Consider the following 18,099-nt stretch of genomic DNA (forward strand, 5'->3'; position numbering starts at 1 on the left):
AAAGTGGGTCAGCTATTGCATTTTAAAGCATATTTTTAAATTTTTAAAACTTTTATTGCTCACTGTGGGCACATCACGAACGTCTGGGAAATAATTGTGCGTTTGTTCTACATCCTACTTGCATCTCCAACCAATAACTGTGCATATGTACAAAAGCCACCTAGCCACTCTGAAGCGATGTATCACCAGTGCCTGCCTGCCCAGGAAGGTGGATGAGGCAGGCAAGAATCAGTAGGTGGATGGGAAGGACTTTCAGCTTGTTTTTGGCTCTGAATTTGATACCTTTTGAACAAGTGGTCTCCTCCTTCCAAAGCAATCCTGTATCATCTCAGTCACAGCCTCACACATACACCTGCCAGTAGCTATTTATTGGGAATGCCCCATCCCTCTTCCTGCCTTGTTTCTGTTGTAGGAGCATCCAGGGTTGTGCTTCCTTCAGAAAACCTGGATGCAGCAAGGTTGCTCCTCCCCTGCTTGGAAGTAACTCGGGCAGAGTTACATGAGGACAGTGCTTAAGGCAGACACGACAAGGTTGTTTCCCTACGTGTTGCCTTCCCTGTTACCTACAGGGTAAGCGAGGCACCGCCAGCTGATCTCTGTGGTGGCAGGCACCAGGGAGCCGCCTGGTTCGGGGAGGGATGGGGACGGCTGCTGAGGGAGGCTGGGGAGGCACAGCCTCCCGGGGGAGCAGAGCCTGCCTCTTGGGTCTGGCTATGGCACGGTTTAAGGTGATTCGCCCCATCGGATGTGCCTGTGCCTGCCCGGACAGCGCTCATGTCATCGGCCAGTCTGTGCCTCTGTGTCCTTCTGTCTCACTGCTTCGTGAAAGTGACCCCGCAGCAGTGGCAGCCATGCACTGCTGAAGCTCAGCTGCCTCCCAGAGGTGGCCTCCAGTTGCCTGTTTCGTGCTGCTGTGACCGACACCACGCGGCAGAGCACAGGGGCAGGAGGGAGGAGATGAGCTCCTCTCTGTCACTAGCTGAGCAAGAGCTGAGCTGCCTCTCCACCAGGGAGCCCTGGTTCAGGACGGACTCCAGGGGTTTTCAGGCACCCTCTGGAGAGGCTGCTCTTCCTCGTGCTCCCCTTTTGTGCCCCCGAGCTGAGGCCCCTGAGCCTGGGGACAGGACAGCCCTGGCTCCCCCTGAGCAAGGTGTGTCACTGGGGGACTCGGGTGTTGCTGCTTTCGCTTGGAAATTGGGAAGCAGGAGTGATGGGAAAGCTGAAATCAAAACAGAAAACACCCAAAGCTGGCTGAACCTCACCAAACCGCAGAAAGGGTTGAGCTTAAACCTTGGGCCAAAGTGTGGGCCAGGTTCTTTAGCAAAACAGTTCTGCCATTCTTCAGCTTTATACAGCTGATTAGTAAAGAAAGGCGCAGACGAGGGAAGAAAAACATTCAGCCTTTACCAAGTGTGCCTGTTCTTGGAAGCACGGCTAGGACTTATTTCCATTCTGACTGCACATCGCAAAACTCGGGGCCAGCCAGGTCTGGGAATTGCTAAAGTGCTACGAGCACCAGGCTTTTGTAAGCACTCCAGGAAGAAATTAGGATTCTGGCTACCAAACCCACCGGTTCAGAGTCAGCGGGGCTGGGAGATGGGCGGGCATCTGCTCTGCTGGCAGAGAGGAAAAGGGCAGCAAAATCACAACCTGAAGTGAAAAGCAGCGTAACCAGAACGGGAACTTGCTGACCGAGGATGAAGACAAAATAACAGCAAAGCTGGCAGCAGCAGGCTGGTCGCCTCCAGAGTGCTCCTCACCTGTTGCCAAACACCTCCTGGCTGGGGGCTCAGGGGATGGGGACAGTGCTGCAGGCACCCCCTGCAGGCTGTGGGGTGGCCCCGGTAATAAAGGAAATAAAGGAAAACCCATCGATGTCTGACCTGCCTGGAAACTCCAATTGCTCCTTACACAGTCTAAACAAATATTTAGTTAAATTACTCAGAAAGTCCCAGTCTTTTTATATGCATCCCAAAAGAGTGTCATAAGACATCTACAAAAAGGACTCCATTAACCTCTGCTGCCCGGCGCTAGAGGAACATATTTCAGCTCCGGTTGAAGTGAAGTTTAATAAACTCTTGGCCTCTGCAGGATCCCTCCAGCCGCTCCTCCCCTGCCCCAGCCTGGCGCCGGGCTCTCTGTGCCACATTGGCATTCACCACCGAGAGCTTCTGCCATGGCCGAGGCACATCGGCGGTGCTCCAACAGTGCAGTTTTGGGTTTTGGGGTAGAGGAGAGAAGGGGAAGGATGGCTGAAACTCTCCCCCATTTCTCCTTTGCTTGCTTCACAGTTCAAGTGCAGTGCTTTCTCATCCATATATATATATATATATACACATATGTGTGTGCAGCTTTATAATCTCTTTGTAATGAAGCTTTGCCAGCTGATCAAGGAGTAGAAACAACACTGCATGACTTGGCCAATGGCTCCCAGGAGACTCTTGTGCAAAAGCCCAAGCACTTGGCTCGCAAAGGAAAGGGATGAAAATGATTTACAGAAGCAGCAAGGCAAAGGTTTATTGATAATGAGGCACTCAGAGGAAATGGGATGAATGTGCCTGAGATTCCTTTGGTAAATGAATAATGAAATAGTATTTGCAGCCGGCAACTGACATTTTTCATTTTCAGTTGAGAATAGCAAGACGCAGGGCAAATGACAGTTATTAAGGAAAAAAATCCATTAGGTAATGCTCAACAAGGAAAGCCTCAACAAAAGTGTGCTCTCACTAGTGAAAGGGGAGCCGCCAATTGCTCAAAGGGTAAACTGCTCATGTCAAGGCATTCGGAGCACTGCGTGCCCCAGGCCCTGAGAGGGGGGATTTCGTTTCACTTGGGGACTACCTCATGTCTTTAATTGTCACCAGGAAAAAGAAAAAAAAAGAAAGAAAGAGGTTTGCATGAGCCAAAAGAATTGTTGGGCAGGGGACAGTTTTTGTCTGGGGCTGGTAAAAGCAAGCAAATCAGAGCAGAAGCTCTGCTCCACCCAGTGAATAGCTCTGTGTTTTCTCCTCATCGTGCAGCCTGTGGAGGCAATTCTTATCTACTGCACGGCACCCACACCCTGCCCAGCAGTGCCACAGAACCACAGAAAGGCCGAATTTGCAGTGTATTTAGGTGTGAAAATCAAAGCTGCCACTACCGAGCTCCTTCAAGCTTGTTCTTGGACTGTTTTTCAGAGGAAAGGCAGGAAGCACATTTCCTACCCAAAACCCAGCTCCACTACGAGTTTGACACTCACTACACAGCGCTGCGCACCAGAACTTTTGAAAAAAGACATTGTCAGATTTTTCTGACAGAGAGAAAACAAAAATGTACTTAGTTTTAGCTACATTCTTGGAAACAGCTTAATTGGTTCAGATGAACTTAAAAACAAAAACAACAACAAAACAACAACTACTCTACTGCTGTTATAAAAACAGCCACAGGCAAACAACAGCTATGGGAGTTTTTTAGCCCAAATTGTGAAGTTTTGATTAAGTTAGAAACAACTGGAGGCAGGATTTTGGTAGGAAGTGTCAGACAGTAGACACAAACAAGAGTGACTCTGGTAACACACTTCTGAATGGAGAACAAAAAGTCATGAATCTCAAAAACAGTGAAACTCCTGGAGCACCGCTAATTCTCAGCAGAAGCGGGTGATTACGTGAAAGACGATGACCATGAAAATCAGCCTAAATTAAAAACTGTACTAACATCAGCGGTGCTCGTGCCCACTTTTGTGTTTGTTTCCAGTTAACATTCCAGGGTAGGATCATACTGACATGAGTGACTGCAAATGTCAAGTAAACATTAGCAAATATTTACAGAAATTGTTTTTAGGAACTCGTGAAAAGGAGAACTTGCCCCAGAAACCTATTTCTGCCAGTGATGCTCACACAGTCAGGGACAGGAAGGACTCCATGTGTCCACCATGTACCTACCTTCAGCTCAGCAGGGCAGATCACCTTTTGGCTTCCTGACCCTTGAACACATCGACATGCACGTGCAAAGAGTTGACCAAAGATCACTCACAAGCACCATCCTGAACATAGCCCTACATACTGGGTGGACTGGGATTGTCTCAGTTTGCAGCATCTGAGGACTCGTGGCATTGGCCATGGGGAACAGGACCAACTGGCCTCTGCTTCCCAGAGCGTCCTCGGCTCTCCGGCTGGGCGAGGAGCTGACGTCTGCAAGGAGAGCTGCTGGGGCTGCAGCTGGTTGCTTTCTCCTTCCCTCTCATCTCAAACCCAGCTTCCCACACAATGTCTTCTCGGGTATCTGACCGGACATTTTCATCGTAATTTTGCAGCATTCATAAGCGACAAGCATGCCTATACAGGAATGTGTGATTGCTGCAGCTACTGATTTTGTTCATAAGCCTCGCAGGAGAAGATACACGGTCAGACACAAATAGTGGTTCTCCAAACTACAAAATTCCTGCAGTGACTACACTTACAAGGCTGCAGATTGCAACAAGCCAGGGCTTTAGAGCCAAGGCTTTAGTGGAAATGGTGCAAACCCTCTGTCCCAAAGAAGGGGTCAGCGAGCCCCTTCGCTGGGCCTGCCAGTACCCAGGGGCTTTTCTGGGTCTGGGGACACATGAGCAGTGGCAGCTCACGTCCTCTCTTTTCCAAAGTGGAGATGCAGCTTTCTGAATCGGCTTACGTCAAACCCCATGGGCACTTCCTACAGCAGATGAAGCTGTGTCTTATAAACAGGGATCGTACAAGTGCTGTGCAGTACTATTCGCTCAGACTGCAGGACACACCGAAATAAATAACCCTCCCCTGTAATAACTCCCACGTAAAATAACTGCCAGCTGAGAGAGATGATGTGCATGAGTGTAATTTGTCAAGAACACGATCTGAGCTAAACTGAAAAGGAAACCTTGGTGCTCCATCATCCCTCATCAGTAAAGGGGCTAGGATGTTCGGGTACTATGGTAGGAAGCTCTACAGATGATCAGCAGCTGGAGATGTTGGGAAGCCAGCGTCTTTTCTACTTATTTAATGGCTCTTGCTCCCAGGAGACAGCTGTGCCAGCAGAACAGCGGCTGTGGAGCAGGGCTGATGCCCAGGGAAGGGGTGGCCTGGCACAGATGCGCGGAGATGAAGAGCATCAGAGCAATCAGTTTAACTATTTATGTACTTGTGCCACATTTTCCTGATGAGCCATTTTCATAGGGTCATTTTCAGATGCCGTGAGATGCTGTTGTGGGCCTTTAGCTGAAGCTTCCTTTCCTCTGGAGCCCCTGAGAGGGAGATCTCAGCAAAGCTTTTGGTCTTAGCGAAATCTGTGAGTTGAACTCGGCCATTCCCTATTTTCCCCAAGCAGGGAAATGATTTCTGTCAGACAACATTCACGGTTGAGTTCTCGCTGTCAGGGCCCCTCCGGTCCCTCATCCCGGGCTGGAAGCCTGCTCGCCTCTCACGCGTTGGAGCGTGTGCGTGGTCACTGCGACGCACCATGCCTTATCTGCCTTGGGCTCCTCATCCTTCCATCTCCACAGGATGTGGGATCAGCCAGGTTTCCACATGTGAGCCTACCCCAGAGAACACGCATTTTGCCCCAGGCCGCACTCGCAGTTGTTTTTTCTCGAGAAAAGCCTGACCCACTTCCGTGTGGAGACTTACAGAGTCCCGATAGACCAGACTGGTGCGTAACAAATGGCCTGAGTTCAGGAACTGCTCTGAGGAACGTGCTATGGCTCCTGCCTGATGCCTGAAGAGGAGAGCTGGAGTCAGACTGTGCTTTCCCCTTGTACGTTTCTGAAAGTTGCTAAAATCAACAGAACAGACCAAGGGCTGGGTTAGCCCCGGTCCTTTTGTCATTTTCCTGTGAAGTATCTGGGGGTGGTTCAGTGACCCACTCCCAAGACGCAAGATGCACTGAGGTCTCTCAGGTGCTGACGTGGGGCCAGGAGGTACCTAAAGCTTTAGGAGCAGCACCAGGAGACCAGATGGTATAAAAAGGGACATCTACACCAGCACGAAACACTTGCAGATGGCTCAGCACCTCCTCCCAGCACCAGCCAAGCTTTCCCTGCTCTGCCAGCTGGAGAATGCTGGGCAGCTCCTATTGCATTTATTAGCATCTGAAAAACCTGCCGAAATACTTTGGCCTCAAAGCCTTTGCCATGCTGCATGTTCCTTGTGTCTAAGCCCCAAATATGGTGAAAAATTCATGCCTTAGAAGCTCAGTTGCTATCATAGCCTCTTGGTTCCTTTTTGGGTAAGATTCAGGTCATTTTTTAAAGAAATCCATAGCTACCAACAAATATTGTCTGGCACAGTCCATCTAAGGCAAAGGCCCAACAACATCAACAGCAATGAATGGCAGTAAGGTCCCCAGGAGACAGTGCTCAGTAGGGTTTCTCCCCATCTTTGGGGACCCACTTTTGAAATGTAGCCCATGCAAGAAATGCATCACATTTCCTGTAGTAATTTTCCATTCTCTTTCTGCATTTTCCTCAAAACCGGTTCTCTCTTGCCCTGACTAAGAAAGAACGCAACCTCAAGATGCCCAATGGTTTTGACATCATAGAAAAACCTCAGAACCTCATATTTTTTAGTATTTCTGGTATAAAGAACTCCCATGAACACTCATCACCCATTGCTTTATTTCCCCATCTCCTATACAATATTTTGTCTTTAAATTCCACGCTTTGCCACCATGACCAGAGAGCTTTTCCCCTGCTACTCTGAAGGGAATCTACACTCCAAAGCAGACATTTGCCAAATGAGTCATCTTTCTATCATGCCCTGTTTTGAGAACAGGAGACTTTCTGAGGGATGCTTTTAGCTACTTGAACCCTGCTCTTGTAAATATGCATCTACTGGCTGAGGCAGAAGCATTTTCATTTCTGCAGACTGTGAAAGAAAGGAGAAAGTAAGGATGCTGCACATTTGCGTGCAATGCCAGGACCACGAGCTTACCTCCTCACTAAACAGCTGGGTGAAAGTACTTAGGGACTGAATCGCTACAGGATCACATATATACCATATATACATCACTAGCAAGTTTTGCAGCATCAAGTCAGCCTGTGGTCAAGTTCCCTTTGGTTTTGTGTCAGCACCGTGCCTGTTCCCAGCTGTGTGCGGCAGAAACTGCCTCAGCTCTGAAGCCACCCAGCTACCCTCCTCCGACAGCTTTCCCCTCTCACAAGAGGCACCTTACAAGCCCCTGGTAGCAGGGTTGGTGCCACGAGGGCTGTGAAGGCTGGGAGACCAGCTGGCTGCTCTCTTTCCTCACACTGGGGACTTCCCCAGAAAGGTTCACCACGTGCATGGATGTTCTCATCTGTGACGGAGGGACGGCCACACAACTCCTGCTCTGTTCGCCTCTTGAGTGTACACAGGCGGTGGGAGACCCATGCGATAGTTTGCTATGGACTTGTCCTAACATGAAAGCCATTTTCACCTCCAAATATCCACGGTGGAAACCAAAATGAACCTAGTACAGCACATCCCAGATATTATCTATTAATGGCAAGGCACAAGCATCCTTTGATTAGCATAATTTCCCATATTACACAGCACAGCCTTTCTTCTAACCAGGACAAGAAACGAGGTCCAAGAGCTGGCTGCAAGCTCAAAGAGACAGCTCAGGGGCCTGCCCACGGAGGGAAGCACTGCAAACATTGCCCAAACCTTCTTCTTTCACATGAGCCACATCTGTAAAGGTTGAAAGGCCCTGGCGCTCACTGACCAGGCACCAGCCTCAGCAATCTGCACACAAAGCATTGCTGAGATCGCTCCTGATCCCAGAGGCTCAGTCTCCTTCTGGCATTTCTCCTCCATGAGGCCGTTTTCCCCAGTGGCTGCCTTCCCTCTCACCCTGCTCTGGTTTGGGTTCCCCTGTTGTCTATGTCTACTTTCAATTAATGACTGCAAAACCTTGACGAGCACCTGCGATGCCTGTACATTGCACGGACATGCAGTGACCTCTCTCTTGCTACCGCACCTTGGATCCCTCCCTCTGAAGTGACCGCTGCCAAATGGAGGCGAGTGGGATGTTCAACCAAGAGCACCACTTTTTGCCAGCAAGGTCAAGGAAATGAGGATTTTCCCCAGAATCAGCCACACAAGTACCCTTCCCAAAAGCAAGTTATCTAAAGGCTACAGAGAGGAGAGGATTGCTCTGAACACCAACTTAATATCTCACCCTGGGCACCACAAAGCCTTGCCGCAGCCCTAACTTAAAACCAGCACCACCCTGCTCACCATGTGCAGCTCCAAACAGCCTGGCTTCCTGAGCTGAGTTTGGGCCTTTCAGCAGGTCTGTACGAGGCTCTGTCCTGACTAGCCGTATATTTATGGCAAACTTCTCTGTGGATATCTCCCCTCCCCACCAGAGCCACTCTTAGCCCAGCAGCGGTACTCGCGTTTGATGTTGTAGCCAATCCCCCATTGCTCTCTACCCTGCAAAAGCCCCTTTTTCTAACAGCTTGAAGTGGTATGAGCTGGGTGAAAATACTCTTCTCTCTAGCACAGGACTCTGTAAGACATAAAGCAACCAGCTTCCCTCTCTTCCAGTAGCAGCTTTCTGACTGCCGCTGAAGGGCTGAAATGCAGTATTTAAGCTCCGCCATAAATCCCACAGCTTCATGGAGTGTTTCTGGCCTCCTCTTACTCCGCAATCTGCCTAAACGTCTAGCAATTGGTCCATCGGCTATTTATCTTGGAAGTCCTCACTGGCATCTGGAGACGTGAGGAACACAAAATGTCTGCAGGTCCTCTGCCAATTTAGGTGGGTCTCTTCTTCCTCTTGCCTCCTAGCATTTGGCTGTGTCCTGTCTAGCTCAGACTGATATCTGGCTCCAATCTGCTTACGAAGGTTCAGACCAAATCTTGATAAGCCAGGTTATGTCTATAACAGAGTGCTTCTCAGCTCTCAGGTATGGGTCCTTGCCACAGCTGTGCTCCTGACTGCCCCAGGCTGAGGTCTGGGCATGCACCATCCCAGGGGAGGCTGGAGGAGAACCACGCGGTGCTCCGGAAGGTCTCGTGGCCTCCTGACCCAGACACCAGCACCACAGTCTGGGCCACGGCACATCCCCCTGCCCCAGGGTTTCACCTCAGCCTCTCCTCATGGACAAGAGCCACAGAGCTGCGCTCCACCTGGCTCCTCTTCCCTGTGCGAATGGACGTGTGTTAGCCTCCCTGGGGGTCCTTTCTCAAGTATCATTGCTGGGGCTGGAAAAAAAATGATGCTTGCCTGTGTTACAGAGCACACGTGCTGCAAACAGACAGTCCTATGTGTGACCAAGTCCCACATGACTGCCCCTACAGCCTTGGACCAACTCCACACCCAGCAGGCTGGTACCCTGGTGATCCTTTGGTTTGCTTTTTGAGATGGTTTTCTATTCTTTCAGAAACCCTTGTTGTGGCTCAGGCATCCTATTAAGTTTCAGGCTGAACAACACCTTCCTGTTTCCCCTGATTTGTGACAACATCTTCTGTCCTGAGGTTCCCAGCACCTCACAGACCCCTCAGATCCCTCTGGACACCATCCTTGCAGAGAGCCATTTCCAGGTTGTTTTTGACTACTTCTGGGGAAAGTCCCAGTATTGCCCTTCACTTACTGAAGCATACAACTTTGCTTTGTTTGGTTTTCATTCTTGGGTGAATTCCTTTCACTTTCTAGTGCTTCTGAGGAGCTTAGCTCTCTGTAAGCACAGTTGTTATCTGATCCTTCTTGCACCAAAAGAATATGCAGTTCCCTGCTTCCCTCTTTGGAAACTGAACCCTACCCTTGACACCGTCATGAATGCTCCTGACCAAAGCAGACAGTATCTGAGGTCCCAAGGAGGCATTTTCCACTGCAGGGAGGAACTGGTGAGGTACTTCTTTAACGCAGTGGTGTTTGCACACAAAACCCTATCTATCTCCCTGAACACAATAGCAATCGACAGCAAGTCATTTCTAGACTTGATATTACAAGTTTCTTTTATTTTCCCCAGGCAGATGCCTGCCCAAATTGTTTGTTCTGTCTCTTCCTCAGGTTCCTCATTTCCCATTGAATAGCTCCTCTGACTGGCCTTGACTTGCTATTGACTTCCCCTATTTGTTTTTGCAGCGGTTTTGGTTACGATTCCTCTGCCCCACATGCACACATGTATCTCACCACCAAACCCGTGTGGAAGATTTGCACGGAGCTTCTTGTTAAATGGTTGTGCCTTCTTATCTCAGGGCCTGTGCAGCCCTGCCAGTGGCTCGTGCCTCACGTGGTGGCTCCAATCGCTTCGTCTCTCTCTCCCTCCCTCAGCCACTTCCTTGCTTTTCAGACTTTTACTGAAAAAGGCAGTTGCTATCTTTAAACAAGCACTAAGATTTCATGCTACCTCAGCATACAGGATGCTTATCAGTGACTGAAACAGCTTACCTTTCAGGCTGCATCACCTGCTAGAGAACTCACTTGCCTCACAGCTAATGAATAATAAAGAATATGCTTAGAAATAGTACTGATTCAACCAGCTGTTTCCAGCAAGCAGATGAACTGCAATAGGGTAAAGCCTCAAATCACATCTTCTCAAAACAAACAAACAAACAAACACATAAATAACTATCAGATTCTGTAGGCAATTAACTGCTGAGTGAGGTGATGCAATGGTCTTCGATCAGTGCGGATAAGGGTAGAGCATAGCTCGTGACATATCAGCTTGTCATGGCTAAATCCTGCTGGGACCTGAGGACTGCAGCTACGACTTGTTGAATCACAGCTATTCCCGGTGGAGAGATGAAGAATGCAATGCTGGCGGATTCGTATCATCCATAAAATCGGTTACAGACCACCTTCCATAACAGTGCTAAGCCTGCCACTGCTCATCACTCCTCTGAGTTTTCTCAAGTCCTGCTCCCCCTGCCTCCTCTCTTTTATCTCTGGTCCTTTCTCCCTCCATCCTCCTCTACTCCCCACTGAGACTCCTCTCTTCGATAGAAAAATGTCCCTAGAAGTATTGTGCTGATTCAAACTTGTGGCTGCTTATGTGACAGTCAAAATATGAGGATTGTGTGTGAGCATGAATAAAAACACAGCCCAGCAAAATCAGCAGCGTGTATAATAACATCGATTCATCCAAACTGACGCAGAAAATAAAGTGGAGGTCATTTATTTAATGTACGTAAGTAGCCTTCCTCCTTTACTTAGGAACTTTCATTTACAAGTTGAGGCAGCTGAGAGACATGTAACTGTTGGAAATTACTCTAATGCTTTATACATGCGAAACGTTCCCATCCATCTCTTAGTAAATGATTCTCACATCACAGGGGTCCTGTATTAGCTGGGTTACTGCTTGGGCTTCTCCTAATCCAGAACTATTTATTTTTTCTTTCTGAAAATGTGTCTATACGAATACATAGGACCTCTGCTTTCCAAACTGATTAATGGTTAAGATAGGATTTTTTTTTTTTCCCAAATGTGTAGGAGGAATACCTTAGAAACACATGACTTTCGGGGCAGCGATTTCTCAGCCTTCTCTGAAAAGCAATGACGAGACCAACCCATCTCTTGTTTTGACCGGCACGGGTTGCCCAAGGTGATGGAGCTGCTTTTGAAAGGTGAGCCCATTAATGTGGGCAGGCAGGTTAAGCCTATGTTCTGTACCGAGATGTGAGCATACGAGGACACACTGATTTCTACAGCTTCTTGCCCCGAACGAGGGCCTGGCCGTATGGAATCGGTGCCTCAGCCCTCTCCAAACCTGAGCTGGGGCCCTCTGCTCGGGGACCTTTCCCACCGACCCCACCAGCGGCTGCTGGGGGCCTCCTGCTGCAGCAGGCCCGGGGACGATCGCACTGGTGCCGCTGCGTGGCGACAGCTTGCCCTTGCACAAGCCGCTGGCGGGCTCCGAGTCTCGGTTTTTCCAGCTGCGAAATGGGACGAAAAGCCTCTTGCTGCCACGGGGCGCATCACGCCTCGTACCCGAGAACTGCTACAGCTACCCCAACGCCCCGAACAGGCTCCAGGGCGAAAAGCGGCTAAAGAGCAGGAACTGATGCCACCGAAGGGACGGGGACGTGGCTGGAGATGTCCTTCAGCGGCAGACCTTGGCTCCGAGCCTCCCAGACACCACCTCCCTCTTACAAGGGAAACTCATCATGACTTTGAATGCAGGGCTTGGAAAGGGAATAAATCTTCAAGATCTGAGGGACTGAAGTCTGCACATTAGCTCCCCTTAAACCCTGAGTGCATTTAACATGGGAGGTTGGAAACCACAGCCAAAGAAATCTCTTTTGATTCACAACTTGTTTTGAGCAGTCACCCATAAAGCAGCCAGTGAATCACTCCCGCCGGTTAGTCATGCAACCACACTGGATGTACACTCAAAGGGAGCACAAAATAAACAGCCTGCAGCTCCAGATAACACACACACAGCTCATTTGCGCTATCTGGCATCAGCATATATTGTTAATAGCACTCCTACATCAAACCCTTAGGAAAAGGCGCACTCAGTAAGCATCTCCAAATCTCTCTCCCCGTCGGTATTTTCCCCGTCTGCTTCGCGCCGCGTTGCTTTCAAAACAATTCGGACTAGTAAAAGTTTAAGATTTTTTTTTTTCCTCTCTCTGCACCCTTCTCGTTGCTGGTTACGTCCTGCCGGAGCCGCAGCGTGCGATGCAGGGCTCCGGCGGAGTTAATCCCAGCCGGCAGCGGGCAAGTGGCAAATAAACAGCTCTAGTGCGAAAACAGATCGTCGGCGAGGAGCGAGCGGCGCAAGCACAGGGGGAGGGAGGCTCCCGGTCCTTTGACACATGAGTGTTATAAACAGCTCGGGTCTGGAATCCTATAAAAGTCTCCAGCCAGCTCTACCGTCCGAGCCAAGAGAAGGGCAAGACATCTTTGGGAAGAGCCGCGAGCGAGTCCTCCTGCGCAGGCAGGGCAGCGAGCGGGAGCCCTACCTTGGCGTCGTGCTCCCGAGGAAATCCCGCAGCTCTCCGCGGAGGAGATCCCGCACCTCCGAGCGCCGAGGCGAACAGAGCCCGAGCCAAACTCCTGGCGAGAGCTCCCTCCCCTCCCTGGGAGGGTGCCGGCGCCCTTGAATGGCAGATCTGGTGGCCCTATTGAGGGAAGGAGCGGCCGACTGCCGGCGCGGCGTCAGCGGTGCGGGGCACGGGCGGCCGAGGCGGCCCCGCTCCCCTCCAGCTCGCCCCCAGCCCTCGCCCCTTAACCCCCGCGGGGGTCGGGTCCCGTCCCGTCCCGTGCCGTCCCGTCCCGTGCCGTGCCGTGCCGTGCCGTGCCGTGCCCCCTTACCCGGAGGCTCGCCTTTATACCTGCCCGCTGCTCCCCGCGGGGATGGGGGCAGCACCTCCCCACCCCTTCCCTGGCCCCCCCGGGCCGACGGCACCCGCTCTCTCCCCTCCCGCCTCCCTTCGTCGGCGGGGAAGGAGCCCGGCAGGGAGCCGGCAGCCCACGGCAGAGCTGCGGGATCCCCCCACCCCAAAATCCCTCCGAGCCGTCCCGATCCCCCCGCACCGGGGCGGATGGATGCCCGGTGGGGAGGGTCGCAGCACTGCCGGAGCCCGGGGCGGGGGCTCGACATCGGCCCTGCCTGGGACCGAGCCCCCCCCCGGCGCAGGACGAGCTCCGAAAACCCCAAAGGACTCCGAAAACCGGCGGGGGCCCTGCGAGCCCCAGCCCCGGCAGCCAGCGGTGTCCCCCGGGAGGCGGGGGGGCCGCCAGCAGGCTCGTCCTGCCGCGCCTGCAGTTTACATTACATCAGGGGGAGGAGGAGGAAGAGAAATGCGTTAAAAGTGTCATTAAAAAAAAAAAAAAAAAGAAGAAAGAAAAAAAAATCCAGCAGCGAACCTCCGATTCCTACGGCCGTCGCTTTCCGCGCTCCTGCTAACAGCGCGCTTCAGCCTGCGCTTTTTGTTTGCTCTCTGAATAAAAGACACGGTCGTTATTTGCATAACCCGGCTCTTAGAGAATTTCCTCCGCAAGAAAAAGCCCCTTTCCTTTCTCCTGTCTCCCTCGAGCAAACATCCCCAGCGCATTCCCCCAAGCTTTCCCCCTTTCCTAAGCCAAGAGATATAACCTGTTCCGAGGGGGGTTATTTAAAATTTCGGCTTTAATTGCGGGACGGGCCGTGGCCCGCTGGTTCGAGGCAGGACGAGGGGGGCCGAGCTGGCAGCGGGACCCCTCGGGAGCCCCCCGGGGGGCTGCGGGGAGCCAGCCCCCGAGCCGGGGCCGCCGTAGCCGGGCCGGGAGCGCCTCGGCGAGTGCCGCTGGTTTCCGCCGGGTATTTACGAGCGCAGCTCTCCCCGGCCTGTATTTACCCGTACGGTGCAATGGAAGGGGTCTAGGAATAGAAGCCGGCAGCAATAGATGGCAGGCACGGGCTTTTTATAACTCGCAACGACTTGTTTATGGAAGAGTTAAAATCAAAAACCAAAAACCCCTCCGGCCTGCTGCGGAGACCCGCACGGGCAAGGCGCCCCCAGCAAAAAGGGGCGCAGCAAGGAAGCGGGCTGCAGGGGCACAGCCCGGCGGGAGAGGCTTCGCCGTGCTCGCCCTCGTGTGTTTCTCTTTTTTGTATTATTATTATTTTATTTTATTTTATTTTTTTGGTGCGTGTGATTTAAATCGCAGGGTAAAACCGGGCGCAGCATCCCACCGCCCCGCGCCCTGGAGGGAGCCGGGGCAGCCGCCGGCCTCCCGAGCGAAACCGCCCCTCGTTTGCCCCGGTGGCGGGGATCGGGGCTGCGGGGATCGGGGCTGCGGGGGTCGGGGCTGCCGCTGCCCCCGGCTCAGCCGCCGCCCGGCCCCCGCTGCGAGGAAGCGGAGAGGCGCCTGCGGGTGTCCCCGCCGCAGTCACCCTGCGAAAGCCCAATGTGGCTGTTATTAGCGAGACTCCCTCTTTAATCGTTAGCCCTTATTATTATTATTGCTATTAATTATCCTCGCGGATCCATGTGGCTCTTATTACAGCCCCAGAGGCCCTAGCCACATCACACGGGGCTCGCAACGTGCTCGGGCTCCGGGCCGGGCCATCGGCTGCCGACGCGGGGCTCCCACTCGAGGTCCAGCCCGGAGCCCCCCTTGAAAATAACCCGGGGAGGACCCCGGCGGCGTTATGGCCGGGGACAAATTCGGGTGGCTCTACCCGGGGCTGTAATGTGTCATCGCGGGCTAAGCCGGGTTTTTCAACCTACGAAGACAAGAGAGCCGGTTAGCAGAGCGGGGACGGCACCGGGGCCTCCCCCCGCATCGCCCCGCAGCCCCCCGAGGCTCCGCGGGTGCGGGGGGCCTCGGCTGCGCGCAGGGGGAGCGATGGGTGGATGGGGATGGGGAGGGGGAAGGTCCCCCTGCCTGGTTCTGAGTCTAAAAGGGGGGAAAGGGAAGGTGCGAGGGAGAAAGAGAAAGTAAAGAAGGCAGTACAAGGAGCGGGGGGATACCCTAAAAGACGGCGAGAGACCGGGACGCGAGCGGTGAGATGGCCGGGCCTCTCCCGGCGGCTCCTGGCCCGTGTCCCTGTCCCTGCCCGGGGTCACGGCGGCCCCGGCAGCGCACTGAGCTCGGGCCGGAGCAGCCCCGATTTCCCCGCATCGTGGGGGAAAGGAAGAGACTTTGTTTCCACTTTCCCTTCCAAAAAGTAAATAAATAATACACGCATATATATATATAATTGTTTTATCTTTTCGTTCTTTTTTTTTTTTTCTTTTCTTCTTTTCTCCTGTTCTTTTTTTCCCCGAATCGCCCAGGTTTAGCAGAAACCTCCCCACGCGCCCTGCTTTTTAACCGCCCGCCGGGGAAGGAGAGGAGAAGCGACGCCGGCCGGCGCGCACGGGAGCGTCTTAATTACCGCTAATGACCCGCCGAGAGGATGCGAGCGGGTTATCTGCAGCGGCCCGGCAGAAATCAATTAGGGGAGTGGCAATTAGGGGAGAAAGTGAGAGGCAGGGAGCCAGGAGCCGGGGGACGTTTCCCAGCACGGCTCCCGCTGGCACCGCGTCCCCTGGGCGAGCGTTTTGCGCGGAGCTGCGGCCCGCTCGTCCTTTCCCTTTCCGTCTCTCCCCGCTCGCTGCGGGTGCCCCCCCGAACCGCCGACGCTCCCCGGGGCTGGGGATGCATCGGCTCGGCTCGGAAACGACGCTAAAATCACGGCGGAGCGGGACGAGGGGGGGGGGGAATCCGCCGCTTCCCCCGGGACCTGCGGGCTCCGGAGCACGGCGCAGCCCCTGGAGCCGGGGGGGACCCTGGAGGAGGGAGTTTGGGGGGCTCGTGGTGCCGGGCAGCCGCCCCCGGGGCCCTTTGCGGCACCGAGAGCCTCTCTGCGGGCTGGTCCCGGTGCTTGCCCCGCCGCCCGCCCGCCACTCACCGTAGCAGGGGACCTGCAGAGCTCCGTTGTGGCCGCTGCTCTCCTGCAGCTTGAGGTTGCTCTCCGGGGGGGTCTTGCAGGGGCCTCGCTGCATGTAGAGGTGCTGCTGCTGCGGAGGGTATTTGTTAAAGGAGGCCGGAGCCCCGGCGGAGCTGGGAGCCTGCACGCTGCCATCCAGGGACTGACATTCCTGCTGGCTGTAGCGGCTCCGGCACTTAGCGCTGCTGTCACCAAAGCCTTGTCCTTTGCTGGCCAGGAAAGTAGGGCTGAACTTGTCACTTGCTTGAAATGCCCTAAAAGGCGAGGAGCCTTCTGTGCCCTGGGAGGCTGCGTTGTAGTAGGAATCCATGGCAGCCGGATCACAATAAGAAACACAAGTATCAGCATTCATTCCTAAAATTAAAAGGCCCGAGTGTCCTTAATGCGCTTGGAGGGGCACCAGGAACCTCTTTTTCTCTCTCCCTCTCGCATACACACACACACCCACAGCTGGGCCGGGGAGCTCTAAGAGGATTCAGATGTTCTTGAAAGCTGACCAGATCTCCAAGCCCCCTTAAGATCTCGCACAGTAAAAGGGGGCTTTTTCTTTCCCTCCCTCTCTCACACACACACTCACTTGCTCTCCGTCTCTCCCTCCAAACTATCTACAGCCTAAAGAGAGGCTTCTCAGGGCTTCCCCCCCACACATAGAAAAAAAAAAAAAAAAAAAAAGGAAAGGAGAGAGAGAGACCTCTCCCCCAATTAATATGTAGATGATGACAGTGGAGGGGAGGGGGCCCGGGAAGGGGTGTGCGTGTATGTCTATGGGGGTGTGTGGAAGCAGACGGGGGTGGAGGTCATATATCTTGCGCTAAAAAAATAATAAAAAGCGATTAAAAACCAGAAAATCGGACACACGACGTGCGCGCAGCGCGGGGATGAGCGTGGGGACGCGCGGGGAGCGGGGCCGTGCCCGTGCCCCCCCGGGCCTCGCCCCGCAGCTGCGGGGACCCCCGGCTCCTTGCCCCCTCCTCTGTTCCCCAGGTGTAAACGGGGGGATCAAAGGCCGGGGGGCGGCAGGGAAGGATTTTAGCAGGGGCGCCGAGCACTCGAAATCGGCCCCGGCTCCTGGGAGCGGCAGAGGTGAACTTGCAAAGGGACGGAGGCTGCAAGGAGCCCTTTTTGGTTTGAAGGGTCAACTGCGACCCAAAAGGGGCTTAAAAATAAATCAATACTCACCTTCCGTCGCCCCCCCCGCGTCCCGCCATTCAACCTGATTCCCCTCCTCCCCCGTTTAACTCCTGCTACCCCTTCCACTCACTCCTACCCTGCCTTCCTCCCATCCCCACATCTGGTTCCTATTGCTCGCTTACCTTGAAGTTCTCAGTAATAAAGATATTACGCAAACTACAACCACAGTCCTTCGGTCAAAAAAACAAAAATTAAAAAAAAAAAAAGAACAAAAAAAAAAAAGGAAAAAAAGAAAGGAAGAAAGAAAAAGAAAGGAAAAGAAAGGAAGAGAGGCAAGACGAGGGAAGAAGGCCCTTAACCCCTTGGGGAGCGCGGGCCGCGGCGGTGCCGGCTGCGGGCTGGGAGCGCTGGGCTCCCCCCGGCCGGGCCGTGTGTCCTCCCTTCTCCCCCCGGCTTCCTCCCCCCGGCGCGGAGCGGGGGGGAGCCTGGGGGCTTTCCTCTATTTGTATGGCTTTGGGGGCGCGGGGGGGAGCGGGATGCGGCCGGGGGGAGCGGGATGCGGCGGGGAGGGGGGCGCGGAGCTGGGGGGGGGGGGGTTCGTGGCCGCCCCCCCCCTTCGTCCCCGGGGG

At 53.5% G+C, this 18,099-nt stretch overlaps 1 protein-coding gene across 2 annotated transcripts in view; it reads right to left on the reverse strand.

Moving 5' to 3' along the window:
* Positions 1 to 17,773, reverse strand: part of ALX4 (ALX homeobox 4) — a 32,008-nt gene extending 14,235 nt beyond the window's left edge. The window contains exons 1-2 of one of the 2 annotated variants that reach the window (XM_040558137.1): positions 17,653 to 17,773; positions 16,301 to 16,693 (exon numbers count right to left, since the gene is read on the reverse strand). In XM_040558137.1, coding sequence (XP_040414071.1) covers positions 16,301 to 16,691 — 391 coding nt within the window. In that variant the 5' untranslated portion in view covers positions 16,692 to 16,693; positions 17,653 to 17,773. Of the gene's footprint in view, positions 1 to 16,300; positions 16,942 to 17,652 lie in introns of those variants that run through there. The other variant, XM_040558136.1, reaches the window with a different exon arrangement.
* Positions 17,774 to 18,099: the final 326 nt, after the last annotated feature.

Source organism: Cygnus olor, chromosome 5 (assembly GCF_009769625.2).
Source record: "Cygnus olor isolate bCygOlo1 chromosome 5, bCygOlo1.pri.v2, whole genome shotgun sequence".
Taxonomy (NCBI): domain Eukaryota; kingdom Metazoa; phylum Chordata; class Aves; order Anseriformes; family Anatidae; genus Cygnus; species Cygnus olor.